Here is a 26848-nt window from a genome sequence, read left to right on the forward strand (position 1 = left end):
TGGTGCAATGTTGTTGTTGTCTTTATTATTAGTTGTTGGCCATAAATTCTGTTTAATATTTTTGGGTTTGTCATAATTGGTCACACATTATCTACGATGAACGAGCATAATATTGTCGTTGTGATTGAAAATTAAAACAATTTGTGTATTTTGGGTATAAATATTATATATTAGGGGTTGTTTTTTTAATGAACTTCTTTAGCATATTGACGTTGAAATAGTGATAATATGATTAGGTTTTAAATTTGGTGAATTAATGCGATTCATTACACCTTTCCCCTCCCCTCATAACATTAACTACGTATTAAATTAATTTAGCATATTGTTTTAAATTGATTTCTCGTATAGCGAAAACTAGAACTAGTGTTTGTTATAAAACTGTTTAAAAATCGACAACATTTTTATTATTAATAACTTGGGCCGTATTATCTCACATGTGATAGAGAAAAATTTATCGTAATTGTGTTTTCGTTGCGAAAGCATATTCGATCACTTATACGGTAATTTGTCAGTATTCTCATTAATATAAAATAACGAAAGTCTCGCACTGCAAACTACCAAGCTAAAATCTGGTAATGACTTGTTTTTAACATACTTTTCAATGATAACTACTAACGGTCTGCATTACTTTGAAGTACTCTAGTAATGACTTTCATTTAATCTGCTATAGAAGTACTTTATTTTTGGCTTTGTCATTTGGTTTGTACATTTCATTCGATTGTGTGTTAGGAATTGTGTTTTACGAAAAGTAAAACAAAATAAAATTTGTATACGAAAACCATTTTTTTAACGCGCAATAAAATAACTAAGCAGGGGTACAGTGAGTACAACATTTGACTAACTGACTAACCAGTAAAATATTTTAAAATTTTAGTAATGAGTATTGTAGGATATGTAGTTATTTCATACATTACTTGGTAATGATTTCTCATTATCAACAAAATAAATTAATTTTCTTGAATGGAATTTGTAGTCAATTGTCTATAGAGTATGTCAAATAAGGAATTAGTTAGTGTTTCTAACCGTAGTCGATTTTTTTTCAAGAAATGTTGAAATTTACATTTGTGTGAATAGAATAGAATGATAAAACTATTTTTTAATGGGGCATTGAGTAAGAGAATATAATAGCAAACATGAAAAATAACTGTAAAACCAGCTTTAAATCCGGAAATATCGGGTAAGCCGATTTGTAACTAGTTATCGTCGAACAAAAATAAGTAGTTATTCACCCAAAAAGTAACTACTTACAGTTTTCTCCAATATTACTTGCCTACTAACCGGGTATGTAAAAATTTTGCTGGGAACTAAGCAGGGGTACAGTGAGTACAACATTTGACTAACAAACCGAATTCCCTGGCTCTCTTTATTATTAAAAAAAAACAAAACAACTTCTTTGTAAGAGAAATAGCAAGTACTTCTTTAACTACTTAGATGTAAGCGATCATGGTGTAAAATCAAGTAGTAAAAAACCTCTTTTTACTACTTGATTTTATGTTAACTCATTGATTTTTGATGTATATAAAGTGGTAATTTTATCTTCAGGAAAACATTTCAGCACCATTCTATCATATTGTTGTGAATTCTGAAAGTTTTATAATGCAGTGCCGGAACACTGCTTTTGAAGAACAATATAAAACCAAACTTTTCAACTTTGGTCATGGTCATATAGGTATTTCCTTAACAATGATCGCCTTATTTTATAATTCTGCATCCCCAATAAATTTCACCCTAGCCAGAAATGCGAACTTATTTAATGGATGGTAATGTCTTTATCGTTTGCTCATCTAGGAAAATTGTTCGTGATTGTTTGGCGTAACGGAGGGCGTTTTTTTTTTATCAGCAAACTTTTTTTTGGAAAAGCTTTGCCTCTATCTGAAGGCAATAACCTTAAATTAAAGGGAACCGATTCCAAAAACTTCTAGAAAATTTTCATTGCATAATTCTGCTATGAAGGGAAAACTTATTCGCATATCTTGGTCAGAGGTTTTCTACGTCATTGCTTTTTGTTTATAGAAAATTTTATAGATATTCTTTTCATAGAAAATTTTTGATAAAAATTATTTTTCTACATAATTTCTTTTTTAAAGAAAAATTTATAAGAGAATTTCTTCCTATAAAAAATGCTCCATTAAATTTCGTTCTATAGAACATTTTCACTCAAATATCCTTTTAAGAAAATTTTGATAAAATTTCTATTCATAGAAAATTTTCGATATTTCTTTATAAAAGAAAAAAATCAACACATTTGTTTAAGAAGATTTTTAGATTTTCTTTTAATAGAAAATGTTTGATATTAATATATTTTTGTTTTTTCCATACATTTTCCATTTATTTTCTTCTTATAGAACATTTTTAGTTATTTTTATAAAAAATATAGCATAAAATTATATAGTAAGTTTTTGTTAAATTTTCTTTTATAGAATTTACATTTTCTAATTAAATTAAATCCACTTTTATTTAAAATGTGGTAAATTTAATTAAAATATACTCGTACCTTGCTAACCTAAATTCCAAATCACATCCTTAAGTAAGAAAACGAACAGCATTTTGCACAGATTCATTCACACACCCTCTAGCACTATAAAACATGAGAAGATAAATAATTTTACAAAAAAAACTCAAATGCATTCGAATCCCTGGGGACAACATTAGCAATTTAATGAATATGAGTATGTATGCACATTTTGTTGCATGAAGCATTATGCAATTTACTTTAATATTGCAACATAAATTTAATACTAACTTTAACACTTAGTACTGAAATTATTGTAATGATGATAAGTTATTTGTAAAAGAAAAGCATAATTACAAAAATGTATAACAAATAAAAAACTAAAAATTATACTAAAGACAAAAGAATGTAAACATGACTTAGTTTTCCGATACAATACAAAAATTATGTTAAAAACTACTAGACATTTTACATAAAAACAGCGACATGTAAACAAGAAGGCTGTGACAATTTTTCAAAAACTCTTAAAAACACATTTACACAATAATTTCTACTGATTAAATGTGCAATATATGTATGTGTGACATTATTAGGTGTCGGGTGATAAATGGACTGAAAATACATTTAGATTGACACAAATGTGTGTTTGGAATATTAAAACATTTTCTTGTCATTTTTCGCATTTGCAGTATATGAAATATACTTTTTTTTTCGCGCCCATTTCGATTAGACACTACATTTTCATAAAAAACTTTTACATCAATTTACGCTTAAAGTTCTAGAGTATTTTCAACAGCGCAGGCGTTAAATGTAACTGTATATTTTGTTTATAAAGGACATTCACCTTTTCGTTTATGTGCAGAAAAGGAGAAGAGCAGTCAGTATACATAAACATTCTTCTTATGTTATAAATTGAAAGTCAATAGCTTAAATGTTATTATTTGAAAACTTAACATGTCTTTTTAGTTAGTTTTTTCTATTTTCTTATTTAATGTAACTCTATATTTGTATTGTACTTAAAAAGGATTAAGCGGTTTATCGCTCGTGTAAACCTTATATATTGTACATACATATATGCATATAAGAAAACAAAAATTCTAAAATAAAAAGGGAAAAATGGGTGTGAACTGCATACAGCAAAATGTGCGTTTACAAAATAAAAAATCAATAAAATGCGTCTTACCAAAAATGAAAAGGCAACATTAAATAAGAAAATTTCCCCTTATAAAAAAGAGATAGACGCATAGAAAGAAAAACAAGAAAACTTAAAGCTTTATCAGAGCTTTTGTCAGATCTGATAATTGCTATTTAACAATTAGTACTATTGAGGTACTAAACATTCGAAAAACCTAGTAAAATATATAAAAATACAAAAATAAAGCAAAATAATTTCTAAAGAAGATTTATCACTACTTCAGTCATTAAACATACCTTCTGTGGAAGAGATGTTTAATGACTTCAGAAGAACCTAAAATAATTCAATTTTTCCTATGCTGAATATATTTGTTTGTTCTTACTTATTTGTAAGATAAAAATTTTATTTTGCGCTTCTGTTTTATTAATTTTATTAATATTAATATTATTTAAGTAAAATTTAATTGTTGTATTCTATAATAATATAATTTCACTTTAGAATAAGTAAAAATTACTTCTTCAGGTCTTTTTCAGTACTTCCATGGAGTAAATTCGACACTTCTTTTAGAGAATCCCGGAATTGTCTATAATTGATTTGTTAAAATGAAATTATTGAAATGCTAACTAAAAATTACTTCTTGAAAATGACTTCAGAAGTAGTGAATTTGGAATTAAATAAAAAGTACATCCCTCCTATGACAAGCCTGTGGTAAAATCATCACTTCTTCAGGTCTTTTTTTCACTACTTCCATGGAGTAAATTCTACACTTCTTTTATAGAATCCCGGAATTGTCTATAATTGATTTGTTGAAATGAAATTGTTAAAATGCTAATTTTTCAGGAAACTATTTATAAATGTATTTTTTCACTTTTCGATTTCGAAAATATTTAAAAAATTATCTTTCTTTACCCATTTTATAGTAAATTTAAATTTTTTTAATTGAATAAATTTTCTTTTAATAGAAAATTCCATTAATTTCCCTTCTATGGATGATTTTAATAAAATTTCTTTTTATGGAAGTTTTTAAAAAAATTATTTTCTTTTCATTCAAATTTTCAATGAATTATCTTTTTATAGAAAATTATTAATAAATTCTTTTTTATAAAAAATCTTCAATAACTTATTTATATAAAATATTAGATTAGTTTTTTATAAAAAAATATCTATTTTTCTGGAAATTTTTCTATACTCTAAAAACATTTAAGATGAATTCTTTTTTATAGAAAATTTTAAATAAATTATACTTTTATACAAAATTTTCAATACATTTTCTTTATAAAAGAATGTTTATTTTGATAAAAATTTTTTTAATAAATTATCTTTTTATAGAAAATTTTCATTTACTTCCCTTTTAAAAATTTTGATAAATTCATTTTTTTAGAAAATTGTCGATAAGTTTTCTTTTTAAAGAAAATTATCAATAAATTTTATGTATTAAAAAATGCTCAAGATATTCTCTTTTTATATTTTTTTTATATAAAATTTTCAATAAATTTTCTTTCTATAAAAGGAAAATATTGATGCTTTGTTAAAAAAAATTTCGTAATTTCCTTTGTTAAAGAAAAATTTCAATAAATTCTCTACTAAAATATTTTCATTTAATTCTCATTTTAGAAAATATTTTCGATTTATTATCGATTATCGATTTTTTATAGAAAATTTTCAATAAACTGCTTTTTATAAAAAATGTTTTGTTGAAAATTATCTTAATAAAAAATATTTTTGTTTAAGAAAATTGGTAATAAATTTTGTTTTTATAAAAAATTTTTAATTAAATACGTTTTAATAAAAAAAATTTACAGAAAAATAAGTTCTATAAAGAATTATTTGAATAGAAGTAAAATAAAGAATTTATTGAATTCTATTTCTATAAAAAATGTTTGTTAAATTTTTTTCTATAGAAAATTTTCAATATTTTTTTTTAATAAAATTTTATTTTCATAGAAAATTTTCAATAAAATCGTTTATAAAAAATTTTCAAAAATTTTATATTTTTATAGATAATTTTCGATAAAATTTCTTTTTGTTAATAAATTCTCTTGTAGAAAATATTCGATATTTTTCTTTTTTATAAAAAGACAGATATTCGATAAATTTTCTTTTTATAGAAAATATTAATTTATTTTTGTTTTTATAGAATTTTGTATACATTCTCTTTTGTAACACAATGTTGATGTATTCTCCTGTTGTAGAAAAGTATTTAAATATTTGTACTCAAAAAATTTTGTTTATAGAAAAATGTTGATAGATTTAAATGAATAATCTAAAACACTTTAAAATATAACAATAAGTACTTTATTTAGTACCTTGCGAATGCTTAAAGTATATTTATAAGTTTTGTGTACAAAAAGTCAATAAAGAGAACAATATCAAAAGCTCTTCTATAAACCCCTTCAAAGAGGGGTAACTTTACATAGAAATATGGTCATCTCTATCTAGTTTACAATCCACAAAAATACTTTTAAAAAGCTTTTATTTAAAAACTTTTACCTTTTTACTTATATTTCTATCAATTTCTCTGTAACATTCCTCTCCAAAAAGTTCTCTCTGCACCTATTTATTTATACAATTTCTATCCAGCATCCCTCTAAAGCTTTTTCGTGAGTTCCTAAAAACAATTATATACTTTTATCTACAAATCTCGAATTATCCGTGCAGTTCCTGGCTTTCATTTTAATTTTTTCATTAAAACAATTTTCTGGCGCACAGGTTATTTTATCAATACAACTAATTTCTTCTTGGGTCTTCTAGTATCTATGTTGTGTATCTTTTAAAAGGATGTATTTATGTATATGTACTTATGTTTGTAAGCTGTGTGTATTATAGAGTTGTGAGTATGTGCGATAATAGTTGTAAGTACCTTTTTAATTTTTGGGTTGGTCCCATTTGTCCTGTTATCGTTTAGAGTAAAAAGCACTCTGAAACGTGTGTATGTATCGTTTGTTTTTGTTTTTATCCAGCACCTTTTTCTTTTTATTGCTTCAACACCATCATTTACACAATTCATGGAAATCTTGCTGCTACATTCTCCAATCCTTCTTCTCCCTGTATTTACTTCTTGATAAAGTTGTTTTCTATTGTAATCTATTGTCATAGTCGTTTTATGCTATTATTTTTTTATTATTTCTTTAATATGTATTTACATGAACTATTTCTTATAATTTATACACTTTTCTTATATTTACTTAAGTACTTTTCTACAGTAGTTTTGTTTTCTCGAGTAGTTTTACTGCTGCTTATTGTTTTTGTTATTATTCTGCGTCTACGGGTCTGGTACTTAACATCCTTTTAACCCATTTTCATTAGAGAATAGTTTTTTATGTACAGCTTATTTTATGGTGTATAGAGTTCTGTTTTTTTTTCATTAATTGTATGTATGTATATGATTTTAAGTCTCGTGAAATAATGTTTGATACTTTTCAGCTTGTGGCTTAATGTTTTGACCACAATGGTTCGAATAACTTTCATAAATTAAATATGAACATTTAGTAATGTTGAGTTGGTCATCGCATGAATAATACAAAAATAATTGTTTATGTTTCCCACAAATCAAATAAAGTTATTTAAATATACTTTTCAATTCTCAAAATTACTAAAACAGCCTATTTTAAAATAATATTATCCTTGGAAAGAACTAAAAGCTTAAATAGATGTCACACCCCAAATTCGATATTTTTAAGTTAACTAGTGCAAGTGTTATGCAGACTCTTCTATACAACCTATCAAATCATCTATTTATAGCCTCCTGTAGGTTAGTGGTTAGTGTCCTAGGTGAATTTCTTCGGGTTTGATGTATATGCATAATATAAAAACTTTAGTAGTGACATATCGGTACTTACAACATTTGTTTATGTGTAATGTTATTGTGATTGTATTTTTAAAACAGTTATGACTAGGAAAAGCAAAATATACAAATGCATACTAATAACACGATTCTACAAATATCACTTTAAAAAAGACAACTATTACTCTTATAAGATTTAAAACGATAGACCCATATTTACCCGTTTTTACAACTTTTATTTACCACTCTTGTAGAAAATCTCTTCTTTGTCAAATATAAGTAAAAACATTAAGGTTAAATCCAAATTAAACCATACTCACAAATTTCAACATCCGACATTTAAACTTTTTAATTCATTAATACACATAAAATTATGAAACAGTATTGTTCATTGTCATTTAACACAGATCATGATTTTTTTCTCTTCACTTACAATTCTTAAGTGTCTCCTCATTTAAGTAACGACAGCCACTCTGTTTTTTACTTGGTATACAGTAAAGTGGAGATTGTCTTCGTTCTCAATTACGAAAAGTACATTTGTGATTAATAACCAAAAACATTTAAATAGAACAATACTACCTTTTGAAGTACAAGTGACAAAAAATATTTTTAGGAGTCCCCTCATTCATTTACCTAGATACAGTAAAGTGACGACTTTCTTCGCTTTCATCTACGAAAAGTACGCTGGTGATGAATAATCATGTGGTTACACATTCGTATAAATGACTGTTTTTACGTATGCATTACTACTGGGAGTTGTTATTCGATAACTCTTACTAAAGTCCCAATTTGATAATGAGTTACTTCTTTAATTTTTTTTAAATTTGATTCATTATCATATCAGCAGTTCGGTCGGAAAGTCCCGAACTAGCTATTCAACCTACCATTTAGCGTTACCTCTATCCACAAAGCATGCAGGTGACTAGCTATTTTAACATATGCTTGTCCTACGAGGAAGCCAATCGTCGCCCAATAGATTACAAACATTAAGTTTGTTTTTCAAGTGTCTTGCTTACAAGGGTGACTTTAAAGTGACGATTGTCTTCACAAAATACAAAATAGAGCCAAATAGGTTGTTAGGAGTAAATTTTAATCACTGTCATTTGCGGATGCATTGATGCTTTGAGTTGAGTTTCCAAACATCACCAAGAAACTGAATACCCCTCTACACCACTATAGTGGGTAGTGTATAATGCGTTTGTGCTGATGTTTGTGGGTCCTACACAACCTTAAGGTATACCAATCGGCTCAGAATCACTTTCTTTAGCTATGTTTATCCGTCCGTCTGTCCATGTAATTTTCAAGATAATTATATAAAGTTTGGGATATACTCTTCTTTTGATCAAAGGACGAACTCTATTGAAAATGGTTGAAATCGGTCAATTATTTTACCTAGTCCCCATATCACCGTACCCCCGAATAGGGCCTTAGGGCTCATAATTAAGTTAAATGTTCTTTTATGTCAACAAAAGTCAGCAAAACTTAGTTTTATGTAACTTTAAATGACTCCACCGATCTTCGAAATGATCGGTCCTTATTTGACCCAACTCCCCATACAAACTTCCCTTGAAACTTGAAGGTTCAAATTCACTTATAAACACCAATAACACGATTTTAATTCTACATAAATAATTTTGAAGTATACGTAAATTCCTCTATCAACATTTATAAGGATAGGACCATATTTACCCCTGTCAACTATGAGCCCTCTTATAGAAAATCTCATACGTGTTTTTAACTGAAAAAATTCAAAATTAAGCGCTCAAAAAATATGTAAATATTTTATATTCCCGAAATCACATTCATCAATTTAAAATTTCTTTGTCCTCAATTATGAAGCATAATTATTTTCGCTGTATAAATATAGAATCTTTTCAATGTAAATAAGATTCCAAGATACTGAGCAACCAGAAAGGATCAACTTAATGCCTACTATGTCAGAAAATCAGGGGTTCTTAATTTATATGTAAATATTTCTTATGACTGTAAACTATAGAATTTTGTAAAAATATAATTTCCCTCGAAAAAAAAATCCAACGTGATGAAATTATGACCTTTATTTTACTAAACATAAAAACAATTATTGAGAAACCCTGTAATCACTTTAATTAAGCATTTCAGCAAAAACATGGTAATGACTTATAGTTGCTTAAGAATTTAATATTAAATCACCTCTATATAACGCCTGCCCGGGAAAATCGGGTAAGCACATTTGCAACTAGTTATTTTTTTAACCTCGTCGAAAAAAAAATTAGTTATTCACCCCAAAAGTAAGTACTTCCATTTCTAATTGCCTGCTTACCTCGTAAAAGTAGAAGCTAAAAACTAAAATCTTTATTATTAGTAGATTTATTTAACTCTCTACTTGTAAGCTAGGGCGGTAATGTTATCACGGTGTTAAGTAAATTATAGCATTTGTTTTTTAATTTTATCAGAAATCAATTATACTTCTATTTAAAAATTTAATATTTGTTAACATAACTACTCACCTTTGTTTAATTTTTTTCATTAATATAAACGTGATTATTTAATACTTTTAATATTGTTTTCTTTATTATTTTTGTTATCATTTATAATATTTTGCAATTTAATTTTTTTTCTTTAACCTTTTTCTTCCGATTATTTTTTTCAGTTTTCTTCACTTTAAATTCATTGCAATAATCGTACGACATTATGATAAACTACTATGATTAATATTGTTTTTTTTTTTTATTTTCTTTTCTTTATAATTTTATTCAAATTTTGAGATTATACTTTTATATTTACTTCAGTTTACGCACAATAAATTAATTTTAGGATTAAAAAATTAATTTAAATCTATGATTTCTCTTTTTGTTTTTATATTTTATTTAATTAAAAATTTAGATTTTAAAAATGACTAAATCTTAGCAATACGAGTGTGACATTAAAACAGGGTTTAAGAGGGGTTAAGGGGGGGGGGAATGTATGTGTAAACGTTGGATTATTATTATTACCATACAAAAAATTGTATACGAGTATATGTTTGGGTATAAGTGTATATAAATACTAAAGAATGAAATTTAAATATCTAAATATTTTATATAAAAAATATCAATGACATTAAAATTAAAAATCATACAATTATATAATTTATTATTTTATTTAGTTTACAACTTTACTACGACACAAATGTAGGGGTTTTGTATGTTTGTATGTAAATAGATATTTTTTTATTTTATTTTTTTTGTTAGGGTTAAAATTTAAACTTAGCAAAAAGAAGTTTAAAATTTAAGTTTTATTTCTTTTAATAATAAATAATTTAAGTTCATAAAGCTAGAATAATAATAAAAAATTAACAATTAAATTTTTAATTTATTTATTTTTTTGCTTTTTAATCTTTGGCCTTTGAAATTATACATTTAATTTTTATTTTATATTAGAAATTATGATTAACTTTTTTATTTTTTCTTATATTAAGATTTACATTTTTGATTTGTCTTTTCACCAATTACGAGTATTATTGTTATTGTGTATTTTTATATATTTTATTTTTTTAAGTTAACTTAAATTTTATTTGTTTTTTCTTATTGTTTTATAAATATTCATAATTTATCACAACAAAAGTTAAATAATTTTACTTAATTAGAAATTAACAAAACAATTGCAACATAAACAATCAATTTTGCAATTATCTTTTTCTTCCGGTTTTTCTATTTTCAACAAGCTGCTGATGTTTTTTTGTTTTAAAAGTAAAAAACTCAATCTATAGAATTAAATAAGTTATTATTGACAAATTAATGACTTTTATTTTACCACATTTTGTGAGGAATTTATGCAAAGAATTATTTTTACAGAAAGTTTATTATTTTTACCAACAATCTAGAATGGGTCGTTGCGATTTTCTGTTTCACTTTAACAAATTATATTTTTAACTCTTTCCTCCGTAGATTTTATTTAATTAGATTGGTGCTATATTGATCCATATTCAATATGTAGCAATCTTCACTAAATTATATAGGCTTTCCCAAGACAATTTGATCTCCACTCCGGAACGACCCTATTGTACTTCAGATTGTCAACTCAGTAGCAGCTGTATTAACAGAAAGTGTTATTTAGATTAAAACCGAGGTGATTGTGATTCAATTATCTAAAGAATGTGATCTAATCTATGATCTCATTTTCAAAAGTTAAATAAAAGAGGCTTCGGATATACTAAAGATTGATAATCAGTTGTACGATCATTATGATTATTATGGAGTTATCAAGCTGTTGGCAAGAGCTGGGGAGATTTTTAAAATTATGTCTGAATCTGAGTGGTAATTTAAATGAAAAGTAAAATTTACTTCATCAATACTCGATCCCATTTTTAACGATCACTATGTAATTGAATCTTTCACAAAGTGAAACCGATCCTGTGCTAGTCTCCATATTATAGTCATTCGAATAGTCAAAAGGTCAGTCAGTAGAGTATTCAGTAAACTTCACAGTAAAATAATACATCGCATAGCAATAAATCTGAAATTTTTGATAATAGCCAGTAGTTATTTCATACAATACTTGGTAATGAGTGTTCATTATCATCCACATTATTTCATTTAGCTGAATAGGTTATTCTGGTAAAGAACAAAGTAATTTGGGTTTGTTATAGCCCAATTGTCTAGTCGTGGTTCGAGCCCTGCTGGATACCGTTTATTGTTTTCCAAATAACATTCATGTTAATGGAGCATCGAGTTAGCGGCTAGAGCTAGAAGCATAAAAAAACAACTGAATGCTCAGTTTAAACCCCGACTGAGGATTTTTTTTATTTTTTGCCTTCTGAATACAAAGTCGGCCCAAAATAACTAGCTATCACATAACATATTTGTTGGTTTAATTGTACTAAATTAGTAACCTGAACCTCGTCGAACAAAAATAATTAGTTATTCACCCCAAGAGTAATAAGTTTCTACGTGATTCCATGATTACTAGGTAATGAAAGTTTTTGCTGGAATGGAACAGCTAGTCCATAAAGTGTTCAATAAACTATTGTTACACTTATCAATAGCCTATTCCTAGACTAATACATAGGCGAGACAATTGACTAGTGCATAGACTTGTCTATTCCATATTTTAGTAAGTTGTCTACTAAAACTAGAAAAATAATTTAGTACTTTTAGTACATCGACAATTTTTTTTTTTTTGAATTATTATTTAATAAATAATTAGTCATTATTATTTGTCAATTGTTTTTGAATTTAAAAAAAATATTATTTTAAAAATTTTTATTATTTATTACTTTTAATTAAACATTGCTTATACTTTCTATAATTATTCTTCTTTTATTTTGCATTAATATATTTTAAATATTTTATGACTTTTAGTTAATTTTGATTTATTTCAAACTTGTTTTTTATTTATATGCCAAAAAAATTTCCGTTAAAATTTAGTTTCAACTTTTAACTATTTATTTAGTTATATTGAGTAGGTAGCTATTTCATTGTTTTTGAATTTTCTTCACTATATTTTCATTTATTTCAATATATATTTTTGTTTTAACATTTTATTTCAATTTTTGCAATGAACACACAATCAGTCTCTATACAAATATTGTTGGTTTTTCTATTATTAAACTTTTAATTGTAAACTATTTCATTTTGTTGTTGTTTTAATATTTTCTTGTACGTGTATTTTGTAATATTCTGTAGGGATTTTTCTTTCCTTTTTTGTTTGTATATTTAATTTTTATTTCAAGTTTTTTTTGCATATTTTCTATATATATATTTTTGTATAAGTAACTTATCTCCAAAAAATATGAAATTGTTTTATTTTTTGTTTAATGGTTAAAAAGTTTTCAAATACATATTCATAGTTAAATTTAAACTTTTTTCTTATGATTCATATTAATTTTAATTTTTGTTTTCATATAATTTATGTGGTGGGTTATGATTATGATTTGTTGTTTCCAGTTTTTCTTTATTAATTTTAATTTAATGTATTTTTGTCAAAATTTTTGTTTGTTTATAAATCGGTAGTTAGTGTTTCCATAAATTTGGAGTAATTGAAAATAAGGTTGGAAACAAGAGGCATCAAAGTAAAAAAATGGTTCTATTTTGAAATTTTTTTCATTTCCTTTCGAATACAAATTTTGATCATTAGACGTCAACGCTTTTGTGCTGATCAAAAGTTTCATTGTTGTGAACTCTTTGCTCAAAAGCAGTCCATCCCCAGATATAGCTCTGAAAAATAATGTATAAGAAAATTACCAAGTTTCACAGTTTTCACTCTATTACTACTCTGACAAATAAGCAAGCCTCTTTGCCCACTGGAAGACAGACATCTTTCATTAGGTAACCTATGTTATTGAACTCACTTTCCTAATAATATTTGCATTTTGCCACCACGTGACGCCCGAAAGTTCAACATTCCCCAGATGGTTTTATTAGCTACAATAGGATAAATCAATCGATATATAATAATAATATATAATATTATATAATTATATAATATATATATATATATATTATATATATATATATTATATATATATATATATATATATATATAATATATATATATATATATATATATATATATATATATATATATATATATATATATATATGTGCCATGTTAAGTGTTTCCATAAGAAGACATTGATCCTTGAATCATTATCGAAGAAATTAAAAGCTGTCAAACTTTCAAGTCGACATAATTTTCTTTCAAATTACATTAAACCTTCTAACGATCTACAATCATAGGGTCGTTGTAAGAAATATGTTTTTAAAGGAAAGAGTCATTATTGGCATGTGGGTACAAGGAGTATATAGCCTGAACCTAGGTCATCGAATACATCGTTTAAGCTGATGGTTTAGGCTTCATGAACACTACCACAGATAAGAATATATACATGGTTTTATAATGATAAACCAGTTTCTTGTATGAATATCGATCGTCTTCGATGGTTTTTCTGGACATAGAACTAAGTATAATGACATAACTGAAACTATATTAACAATATCGTAATTTTGGAATATTGTCCGATACATTTTGTCGTCTGAATTTCATCTAAAAGTCTAACCATATCGTTCATGCATCAAATTTGTAAACATTTCTTTTTCAAGGAATTTGAAAGGTGGCTTTTAAATTCCCGCTATAAGAAAACGGTCTGCACAATCAACGTATAATCTTGTACTAAGGACTGAATGATGTGTTATAGAATCTACAATATATATCCGCGTCTGTACTGACGGTAATCCTACTATTTGAAATCTCTATGTTTTCTACACTACATCCAGAATGGTTTTCAATTTTCGAGAACCTCTTGACCAGATAACGAAGTTCAAATGACAACTGTGAACATTTCATTGTATATGTCCAGTTCAGTCTTTTATTCAGACTGATAACAGCCCGACAAGATATTTCAATTCTATATAGTATTAACATAAAAAATTGAGTCGAGCATTTCTTTACTTGTAATTATGCTGACGTTGGGTCCAGACTAGATACGCTTTCATATAACAAAACAGAACCAACTAATGGACCCAAGTAAATCGGACTTGCTTCTGTTACCTAACCACTATTCAAAACGTTTGATGCCTTAACTGAATGAAATAATATTGATAAAAAAAATATTTTTTCTGTTTTAAAATAAATACAACAAAAGAAGGTATTTTAGTTATAAAACCGTTTTGGTTCACTTTCTTTTAAATGGTCCTTTTTTTAATATGTTAGTAAAAATTTTAAACTAGTCATTTTATTAAGTTTCTAGTTTAATTTTATATGTCCGCTAAAATATGTTTAATGTAGAGTATTATTAAGTTGTCTAGTAAATTTTATAATATTTTTTAATTTTCCTTTCAAATCATTATATATTTTTAATAATTTAAATGCTTGACTGGTGTTCGTGTTTTAATATTATCATTAGAAATAAAGAAAAAAACGTTTAATTACGATTATACAAGTTTAACTACAATTATCTTTTTCTTATCGAATGCATTATTTTGGTTTTTCTTTTGGGTTTTTTTTTTATACGAGATCTAATTAGAACAACAAATTTTATCAATTATTTTTTTATTTTGTTTTCTTGTCATTTACTTGTAATGCGAGTTACGTTAACTATGAATTTATTATTTCTTTTTCAGTTTTATTTTTTCATCTTCTTTTAATGACATTATCGTATTTTAGCTAAATTTGAACATTTTACTTGTTTTCTATTTTTACTTATTTCTTTAAGTAAACTAATTTAACCATTTAATGTTTTTATTTAAATATTTTTCTTATTTAATTTTCATCTTAAAACAGAGATATGTTACGAAAGAAAATCAAGAAAATTAATTAAGAAAACTGTTGTCTACAATTACAAAAAGTGTTTTGTGTGTAAATATCTGTGTGTTTAATGCAAAAATGTTTTCTTCTTTATTTTATTTTATTTTAATCAAAATTTTTTAGATTTTAAAATTTAAAATAAAAATTGGTCAGATTTTATTTATCTAAGTTTATTGAGTTTTTCAAAATGTATAAATGAAAGCATTGCTTGTTGTTTTAGTTGTTGTTTATATATAGATATATAAAAAAAGAAAAGATTCATACAAATGTGAGTTCACGTTGACTGATGGCATCAATGTACTCAAATTGCATATAAACTCATTCACCATTTATTATATAGACCGGACAAAATGCACGTTGGCCCACACTGCCACCACCACCCGATGATTTTCTCGATATTGCAATCTGCTGCTTCGGTTGTTGTTTGATTTCGATTGTGGTTTCATTGTCGGTAGTATCTAAATCTTCTTCTTCAGTAGCTTCTGTACCAGTACCACAACCAGTTTCACCTTCAACTTGGGCTGTAGTTTCAGTTTCAGAACATTTACCGTTAGCATTAGCTTTACCATTCGCTGTGTTCGTACCATTTGAGTTTCCATTACTATTGCCATTACCATTATTACTGCCACTACTGTCCACTTCTTCAATTGTTTCCACAATGGTGGTTGAACAGTAACAGTAGGATAAATTTGTTTTAAGATCTTCACAAAATTGCTGTTGTTGCGCAATGCTTGCAATGCGCTCGCGGGCTAATTCTCACATAAATGTCGGTTTAAGTTTATAGGCTCTCTTCCAGATTTCGCACAAGCAGACAGTCGAATGGAAACGATAAAATATGGCTAGTGGCATGGACACATGTGTAATAATGGTCCAGGCCCACAAACCATAGAAATTCAGTTGTATGGGATGTGATTCGGCTCTCGACTTTTCCAAAGTACTTATAGCCCACATAGCCAAATTGACCACCAACATAAAGGTGACAATTTCTCTACCGGGTTTCTTGCGTATATGTTCGGGTGTCACTGCCTGGCGACGACTTGCATCCAATATGAACATGGTCTGACAAGCTGTTTGCACTATAGAAGCCAATGCATTCAGAGGCACCAGCCAATCATCACTTCTCAATGAAAAATGTCCCGCTATGACTGTAAAAATATTGTATAAAAATGAACCTGTTTGTGCTCCTACCAATAAAATATCATCCAGTGAAAAACTTCTAAATGCATCATACTGTAAATGTCTTATTTGTATCATGCCCACTAACGTTGCTATTGTCGCTGTGCCATATATAAACAATTCACATATTGTTACCTCCATTACGGCTAGAGCCACGAAATCTGGTCTTGATATCAAAACGAAGAATAATATCAAAGATATAATAGTCAAAACCAACACCAAGATACCCACAAACAAACCCTTATGGGCCCGAGCACAATCCACCGAGTAATGATGAGGAGATCTTTTTACCGGTGAGCTAATCATATCTGGTCTATGGGGTTTGGGAGTCTGAGGCCTTGATATACTCTTCCACATAACATACAATATAGCGGCACATATCAATGAATATTCAATAGTACATGGAAACAGAAATGGCGAAGCATCTTGCACTAATGTACCCAAAATATTTGTACGACGACATTCGAATATTTGATAAGGACCCTTTAAACCTCTAGGTACTCTTACTAGGGCGTTGGGATCAGATGGCGCTAAAATGGAGTGAGCCCTAGAGTGTCCTGGTATACGATGTGATATACGCAACGTTCGATTTTCCACATTATAGAATGTTAAGATTTCGTGTTTAGTTTCTTGTATCAGTACATTGAGCCAGACGGCCAAATTGGTGCCAATCATATGCATTAGACCGAAACGGGCTATGATTTTATAACGATAAACTTTGATTTGCTGAAAGAGAGAAGTATGAAACAGCGAAGGATTAGTAACAATGCTTTATGGAAATAAATATTCAAAAATAGATTCAAAATCGAGATGTAGATAAATCCTCACAGTACTTTAGAACTGCATATAAATTCGCGATAGTAATGTTTCTACTGAGCACTCGGTTTAAATCTTAACTGAACTAGAACTGAACTAGAATTGAACTAGAACTGAACTAGAATTGAACTAGAACTGAACTAGAACTGAACTAGAACTGAACTAGAACTGAACTAGAACTGAACTAGAACTGAACTAGAACGGAACTAGAACTGAACTAGAACTGAACTAGAACTGAACTAGAACTGAACTAGAACTGAACTAGAACTGAACTAGAACTGAACTAGAACTGAACTAGAACTGAACTAGAACTGAACTAGAACTGAACTAGAACTGAACTAGAACTGAACTAGAACGGAACTAGAACTGAACTCGAACTGAACTAGAAATGAACTAGAAATGAACTAGAACTGAACTAAAAATGAACTAGAACTAAACTAGAAATTAACTAGAACTGAACTAGAATTGAAATAGAACTAGAACTGTACTAAAACTGAACTAGAACTGAACTAGAACTGAACTTGAACTGAACTACAAGTTAAGTAAAATACTTATTGTTACTATGTAGAGTTCTGTTTTTTTAATTCAGTTTTTGATAAGGCAACTCTTTTATGCTACACTTTATATGTGCTACACGCTAACGTTTTTTATATATAGGACCATCAGTTAAACTAAAAAGGGTCACTTACCTCATTATTCAAAAATATAAAATACATTTGTATAAAGATAAAAGCCATTCTGGTAGCCGGTGTTAAAGCCAATAACACATTATGACACTTTGTATCTGGATTCAATTCGAAATATTGACCAAATTCCAAACCCGAATAAATCATGCTGCCAATACCAAAAGCTAGATAAAAACACAACAACAACAAAAAAACAAAATTTATTTAATAAAATATTTATAAAAACAGTCAATGCCAAAAGAAAATAAAAGTTAGATAAAAAACAAATCAACTGCTTCCCCCACAATTGAAAAATATAAGAAAAACCTAAACTTAAACGGATGTGAAGGAGACAAATTTAATTAAATGCTGCATGAACACAGATAATGTCATGTTCAAGAATATTTAAGGCAATATAAAATATATTACAGAGACATATAACTAAACCTGCTATGTCTGAATATAACTTATAATGATTGTATAAAGATCCACTTAAATACATTTTTCCCTTCATTTTCTTGTTTTTTCTCTCATTTTGAGAAGGATTTTCATAAAAAAATAAAATAAGAGGGACATAAAAAAAACACATTAGGACTTTAAGGAAGAAAAAGCTTTTTAGACTGAACATAAATTAAATGAAATAAATATGTATAATAAAAACTAACTACCACTCTACCACTACTTCACAAGTACTTTACAATTTGTATTGCAGAACCACTACTAACATACAGAGAATTCAAAAGGATGTTTAAAGGAGTTGCCATAAAAACAAGTGAATAAATTCCAGCTTCTAAGGGAAAAAGGCATATAAATTAAATATAAAATGGGATAATTTTCTTTTTTTTTTGAGAATTTCATTTAATCAGAAAATTACTTGAAATATGGCACAGTTAATTAAAGACCATTCATTGACTTGTACGATTAAGTACATGTACATACATATGTATGTATATGTAGGTGAAATTCAATTTAGAAATTACCAACATTATTGCATATTGCATAACACCAAATAAATTAAAGTTTAAAATTAAATTTTGATTAACTGAAAAAAATAAAATGTAATTCAACTTTTTGATTAGAAACCCAAATCAACAACAAATGTTTTTACTTACCCACAGCACCCATACGTAGATAAAAACTGCCATAATGGTGTTGACGTCCTAGAGGTGACAACAAAGAGGGTCTTCTAGCTGAAGGTACTGTCGATGGCATACGTCTGTTATGCATGGAATTACTATCCGTATCCGATTCATCCATACTCTCTGAAGCACTTGTCGAACGTGTTTTGGCTGATAATTTTGTAGGAGATGCTATAAATTGTAGAAAATAGAATCATACACAATTTTGTCTGCTATCGAGTTTATCATATGAGTTTGCGAAATAATCAAATATTTACCAATATTGACAGGTATTTTAGGACGACCCCATAACAAAGTGGCATACATAAATAGCAGGAATATCATGCTGCCAATGTATAGATATAAATAATAGACCTGTAAAGGGGAACAAGAAAAACAACAAGGCAACGAGAGTAGTAGAAATTTACATGTTAATTATAAATATATTTTCTCTTTTTCTACTGACAGGATGTAGAGCCATGTACTGTTTACGAGTACAAATTTACTGAAACTGTGATGAATGCTACTGGCATCTGTCACATGTCAGAAGGGTGTAATGAGCAGGTTACAAGGTTGTCTGTAGATGTGTGAAGGGACTTGAATGTATGAGTGTTTGGAGTATGGGAAGGTTGTTTTTGTAGATTGTATTTAATAATGTTTTAAGTAATAAATGTAATATGGAAACCTTTAGCTTGTTTTGCCAAAGGCGTTATATTCCTTTTTATATTATATGAATTTTTTATTGTATGCATTACTAATTATTTAATATAAATCAGTATTTTTATTAGAGTACGATTTTATTATAAGTACTATTTTACACTTCTTATCCTAGGAGCAGAGTGTAGAACATAAAGAGAAAATTTTGCTACAAACATTTTCATGTTCAGTTCAAGTTCAGTTCTATTTCAGTTCTAGTTCAGTTCTAGTTCAGTTCTAGTTCAGTTCTAGTTCAGTTCTAGTTCAGTTCTAGTTCAGTTCTAATTCAGTTCAAGTTCAGTTCTAGTTCAGTTCTAGTTCAGTTCTAGTTCAGTTCTAGTTCAGTTCTAGTTCAGTTCTAGTTCAGTTCTAGTTCAGTTCTAGTTCAGTTCTAGTTCAGTTCTAGTTCAGTTCTAGTTCAGTTCTAGTTCAGTTCTAGTTCAGTTCTAGTTTAGTTCAGTTCTAGTTCAGTTCTAGTTCAGTTCTAGTTCAGTTCTAGTTCAGTTCTAGTTCAGTTCTAGTTCAGTTCTAGTTCAGTTCTAGTTCAGTTCTAGTTCAGTTCTAGTTCAGTTCTAGTTCAGTTCTAGTTCAGTTCTAGTTCAGTTCTAGTTCAGTTCTAGTTCAGTTCTAGTTCAGTTCTAGTTCAGTTCTAGTTCAGTTCTAGTTCAGTTCTAGTTCAGTTCTAGTTCAGTTCTAGTTCAGTTCTAGTTCAGTTCTAGTTCAGTTCTAGTTCAGTTCTAGTTCAGTTCTAGTTCAGTTCTAGTTCAGTTCTAGTTCAGTTCTAGTTCAGTTCTAGTTCAGTTCTAGTTCAGTTCTAGTTCAGTTCTAGTTCAGTTCTAGTTCAGTTCTAGTTCAGTTCTAGTTCAGTTCTAGTTCAGTTCTAGTTCAGTTCTAGTTCAGTTCTAGTTCAGTTCTAGTTCAGTTCTAGTTCAGTTCTAGTTCAGTTCTAGTTCAGTTCTAGTTCAGTTCTAGTTCAGTTCTAGTTCAGTTCTAGTTCAGTTCTAGTTCAGTTCTAGTTCAGTTCTAGTTCAGTTCTAGTTCAGTTCTAGTTCAGTTCTAGTTCAGTTCTAGTTCAGTTCTAGTTCAGTTCTAGTTCAGTTCTAGTTCAGTTCTAGTTCAGTTCTAGTTCAGTTCTAGTTCAGTTCTAGTTCAGTTCTAGTTCAGTTCTAGTTCAGTTCTAGTTCAGTTCTAGTTCAGTTCTAGTTCAGTTCTAGTTCAGTTCTAGTTCAGTTCTAGTTCAGTTCTAGTTCAGTTCTAGTTCAGTTCTAGTTCAGTTCTAGTTCAGTTCTAGTTCAGTTCTAGTTCAGTTCTAGTTCAGTTCTAGTTCAGTTCTAGTTCAGTTCTAGTTCAGTTCTAGTTCAGTTCTAGTTCAGTTCTAGTTCAGTTCTAGTTCAGTTCTAGTTCAGTTCTAGTTCAGTTCTAGTTCAGTTCTAGTTCAGTTCTAGTTCAGTTCTAGTTCAGTTCTAGTTCAGTTCTAGTTCAGTTCTAGTTCAGTTCTTGTTCAGTTCTAGTTCAGTTCTAGTTCAGTTCTAGTTCAGTTCTAGTTCAGTTCTAGTTTATTTCTAGTTTAGTTCTAGTTTAGTTCTTGTTCAGTTCTAGTTCATTTCTAGTTCAGTTCTAGTTCAGTTTTAGTTCAGTTGAGAATTTGGGATTTCTCTTTAAATAATTTAAGGTATAAAACTAGAGAAGCTGATTGCTTATCTTACAAATAAATTCTCATCTGTCACGATTGTCAACTAAATTGTCAACTGAGGACAAATTTTTAATTCAACAATTTCCTTTAAAACTCCATTTTAAGAAAATAGAATTATACCAATAAATAAAGTTTGACAATTTAACGACATTTTCCTACAAATCTTCAATTTCTTCGATTGTTTTAACTGGTATTTCTTAACAACTTCCCATTTACTATTTATTATGTATTGTAAATAACGATAAAACAATATACATGACACAACTGACAGAAAATGTTCATAAAATATCACTGAGGTAGATGTCAATTTTTTTTTTTTTTTTGGAGTACGAAGTGGAAGAATTAATGCAGTCTGTTACCTTTTCAAAAAGTTAATGTCGTAAGCAATTGAACATGACATTTGGCTGGCAGGCAGGCAAAACAACTATATGAACGATATATAGCATATTGCAACATCCTCAATTTACAGAACATTAGATGCTGCCATACTGGAGATTTCACAGACATACAAACTTAAAACCATGTTTTGTTATGTCTATGTGCAACAACTTTATTATTATTTCAATGTAGTGCAATTTGTACAATCAGCTACACATACAAAAACACTGTCTAAGTGATTTGGGTGATTTACACAAAAATTGATTTTAGGTTCTTGGTTGATTAATTTCCGGCTTACGAAAGAAATGTCAATGGCTTTTTAAGTAGAAAAACAAACAAGAACCGTGTTCTTACTTAATGTGACTGAAAACAAACTTTGGTAGAAGTACTTAACAAAGTATAATGGCGTGTATGTATGTTAATTTGGTTGTGTCAGCCCTTAAGCCAAAAATATTAATCTCAATTACTTTTCATCACATTTATTAGCTTAAAAGTTTATTTTTATGGTTTCCATTAATATTTAAATTTTTGTAATCATAGTTGAGGTGTTTTTCCAACACACATCATAACCGCCACACTTTTAATTTAAAACAAAGAATAATGAATTACTCTTAGATACTTTAATATGCACAAGTATATTTATGGATGGTAATAACATAAAAAATAATAGCTTTAGATAAAATAGCAAAAACTAGAAACTAAGCCAAAATCTTAGAAAAGTGTTTTAGTTGGAAGTATAATAATGCAAAGGATTTGAATGTGAGTTAAAGTGTGGAGCTCAGTATACTTGAATTATATATGTACATAAGTGGTAGGTATAATTTTTCACTCTAAACTTACCTCATAAAATGATGGTGGTATATAAGTGGATATAACTTCAGCCATTGGAAATGCAATACCCATAACAACCAATATTTTGCCATATAGGGCGGAGAATAACGTTGCCAAAGCATCACCTCTACAAAATGAAATGAAAAATAAAATTTGATAATGTTGTAAATTTTTTCCTTGTACTTTTTTATATGCTTCATATAAAAATTAATAATCTTTTGGAAATAATATTTAAATTTCCTTCCGTAGTAGACACAAAAAAAGTAAAATTTATAAAAGTATTTTCAGGCTTTCAGTTAAATTCTGATCTCTTTTACTCTACGAAGTAATAAATTATAACATGAGCTTGGTTAGTACCTTAATTGCTTAATATTAAATACATAAATATAATAGAAGAAACTTGTTAAATTTAAAATTACCAGAAAAATTTTAATATTTTTTATTTGAAATGTTATTTTCAATTTCAATAAGTTCTTTTATAGAAAATTTCGTTAAACTCTCCTGGTATAGAACATTTTTTATAAATTCTATTTTTCTTTAAAATATTAAAAAAAACCTATAAAAAATTCTTTTAATAGATTTTTTTTTTAATTTTTATAAATATTTTTAATAAATTCCCTTTTTAAAGATCATTTTTGTTAAAAAAAAATTAGATCGTCTTTTGTTAAAAATTTTCGATAAATTCACTTTTAATAGAAAAATGTCCATAAATTATCTTTTATCGAAATTTTTCAATAAATTCTCTTATATAGAAAATTTTCAATAAATACCCTTTTATACAAAATTTTTAGTAAGTTTTTTTTATTCAAAATTTTCATTAAATTCTCTTTATATTAAAATGTTCATTAAGTTCTGTTTTTGTTAAAAATTTTATTTATAAAAATTTTTTAGATAAATCTTTTTACAGAAAATTTTCAGTAAATTATCTTTTTATAGGAAATTTTCAATTAATCGTCTTTTTATAGAAAATTTTCTATAAATTGTCTTTTTATAGAAAATTTTCAATAAATTGTCTTTTTATAGAAAATTTTCAATAAATTGTCTTTTTATAGAAAATTTTCAATAAATTGTCTTTTTATAGAAAATTTTCAATAAATTGTCTTTTTATAAAAAATTTTCAATAAATTGTCTTTTTATAGAAAATTTTCAATAAATTGTCTTTTTATAGAAAATTTTCAATATATACTTTTTTATAAAACATTTTCAACAAATTCTTTTCTTGTTAAAAATTTATAATAAATTTTTTTATAAAATAATTTTAAAAATTTCTCATTTTTAGAAATTAAAATACTTGTAATACATATTTTTAGAAAATTTATAGGAAATCTTCGATAACATTGATTTTTTATAGAACTTTTTCTATAATTTCTCTTTTTATAGAACATTTTTGATAAATTCTCTTTTTATAGAAGTATATTGATATATTTTAAAAAAGATTTATTTAATAAATTATTTAAAAAGTTTTAATAAATTTAAAATTTTTATGCAGTAGGATTTCATAAAACTTGATTTATGATTACTTTAATATAAAATTTTAGGATGAATTTTCAGAAAACTTTTTTATTTAATGTAAAACAAATATTTTTTTAAATCCATTTTTCAATTCAATTTTTATTTTTATCTCGATAAGTCAATTTACAAATAGAATTACAAATACATACACACTTCTAAAAAATTGATGAACTTTAAGAGGAAAATAAACAGAAATACAATTACATACTGTTACTGTTCACTTTAAAGGCTTGTCATGCAGACAGACACAATGAACCAAAGTTAAATAACATTTACAAAGGGATTTTCTTATCACGCATAAAACAAACCATGCTGTTGTAAAGGCAAGAATGTTCTCTAGCTTTTTGCTGTCACCAGTAATATAAGTATTACTAGAAAAACTATTGCAAAACATTATTGGGAAAACAGAATTGATTTTATTGTCCTTAGTATCTTTTGGTTAAAAGTCGTTATAAAATCTGCCGGGATTATACACAAATATCCATATAACAATACAAACTCATACAAACATTAACACTTATACAATTTCAAGCACGCAATCAGGAAAAATAGAAGAAATCATACATTAATCTGCGAACAATAATTGAGCACTTACACACTAAAAATAAAAAATATTACAATAACAAGTACTTCCTAAGATTATTTTTGTATAAATTGTTATAAAAGACTAGATGACAAGTATAATTCATAGTGTGGGTGCTCAAAACCTTAAAGCCAATAATATAATTTTGCAAATTAAATAATGTTGTTCTCAGTATTAAAAATATCTCCCAAACGATAATTTTTAGCAAATTTAATATAAATAGAGAATTTTGACAATAATTTTGTATTTTACAAATAAGTTCTATAAACAAAGAATTTACAGAAAATTTTCGATATAAAGAAAATTAAAAATAAGTTTTATATTTACAAAAACTATTTTTATTAAATTAAAGATATTTTGAAAAATTTTCTAAAGAATGGATATTGTATTCTTTTAAAAAGTGTTCAAGTTTTCCATAAAAATCAATATTTTCTTCAAAACGGAAACTTATAGAATTTTTTTATGAAAAATAAAACATCCAAAAAAGGAGCATTTTTCGAAATTTTTAAAAAGAGAATTTATTGAAAAATTTTTATAATAAACGATAATTTATTTAAAATTTTTTTTAAAAAAATATTGAAATTTTTTTATAAAATAAGAATTTATTGAAAATTTTCTTCAAAAACACAGATTTTATCAATAATTTTCTATAAAAGAAGAACTTGGAAATTTTTCTATTAAAAGACAATTTGTGCAAATTTTTCTATAAAAAGAAAATTTGTGAACATTTTTTTTGGAAAATTTTCTAAAATAGAAAATTTATAATTTTCTATAAAAAGAGAATTTATAGAAATTTTTAAAAAATTATAAATTTTCTATAAAAAGAGAATTTATAGAATTTTTTTTTATAAAAAGAAAATTTATAGATGTTTTTTTATAAAAAGATAATAATTGAAAAAAATTTCTTTAATAGAGGAATTTAACTTTCAAAAAAGAATTAATCAAAATTTTTCTGTAAAAAGAGATTTTTTTGAAAACTATACAAAAAGAGATTTATCAAATATTTTCTATAAAAAGAGATTTATTAAAAAAATGTCTTTAAAAGATAATTCATTAAAAAAATTCTATAAAAAGAGAATTTATTTCAAAATTTCTACAATAGTACAGCATTTATCAAACATTATCGATAAATAGAAATTTTTTATAAAAAATAGAAAAAAGAGAAGTATTTTTTTTTCTACAAAAAACTTTCTTTAAGAAGAAAATTTATTTAAAAATTTCTTTAATAAGAAAGTATTTGTTGAACATTTTCGATTAATAAAAACTTTATAACTTTTCAAAATTTACATATTTTCAAAACTTCTAATTATGTATAACGTCTTAAACATATAAATTCTGATATTTATTTTTCACTTAGCTTAAAAGCATTACCAAATTAAATCGCTCAATATCTAAAAAAATTCGTAAAAATTCCTAACTACATTTCCACCCACCCTTTTTAAAATAAGCCTGTAAGTTGCATGGCTAAAAGGATTTAAAGAGTGTATATTTTAGTAGATTTTTTTATTCTTAATAATTATGAAAATAATGGTTTTTTGGCGTTTGCATTTACAACATAAATATTTGTTAACGCATATTTTATAAAAAAAATGAATTAAGAAAGGGTTGTTGGTTGTAATTATTTGTTGCATTTATTTCCTTGTATGCAATTCAACAACAGAAACTATAGTTGGGGAAAAAATTGGAACAATTTTAGTGCAATAACCTTTTTGCTTCTTCTAACACAGTGTGTGCCATGTTTGTT

The 26848-nt window shown here is 26.7% G+C and overlaps 1 protein-coding gene and 1 long non-coding RNA gene across 2 annotated transcripts in view; one reads left to right on the top strand and one right to left on the bottom strand.

Annotated features, from left to right (window-relative positions):
• LOC124418878 overlaps nt 1-26848 on the top strand; it is a 668817-nt gene that overhangs the window by 589499 nt on the left and 52470 nt on the right. The window lies entirely within an intron of this gene.
• The window catches only part of LOC111675722 (proton channel OtopLc), a 58082-nt gene continuing 46406 nt past the window's right edge, over nt 15173-26848 (bottom strand). Inside the window, exons 3-7 of the mRNA XM_046946629.1 lie at nt 23019-23136; nt 19690-19786; nt 19406-19603; nt 18318-18478; nt 15173-17538 (exon numbers count right to left, since the gene is read on the bottom strand). Coding sequence (XP_046802585.1) covers nt 16393-17538; nt 18318-18478; nt 19406-19603; nt 19690-19786; nt 23019-23136 — 1720 coding nt within the window. The 3' untranslated portion in view covers nt 15173-16392. The remainder of the gene's footprint in view (nt 17539-18317; nt 18479-19405; nt 19604-19689; nt 19787-23018; nt 23137-26848) is intronic.

The sequence above is a fragment of the Lucilia cuprina genome, chromosome 3 (assembly GCF_022045245.1).
Source record: "Lucilia cuprina isolate Lc7/37 chromosome 3, ASM2204524v1, whole genome shotgun sequence".
Lineage (NCBI taxonomy): Eukaryota > Metazoa > Arthropoda > Insecta > Diptera > Calliphoridae > Lucilia > Lucilia cuprina.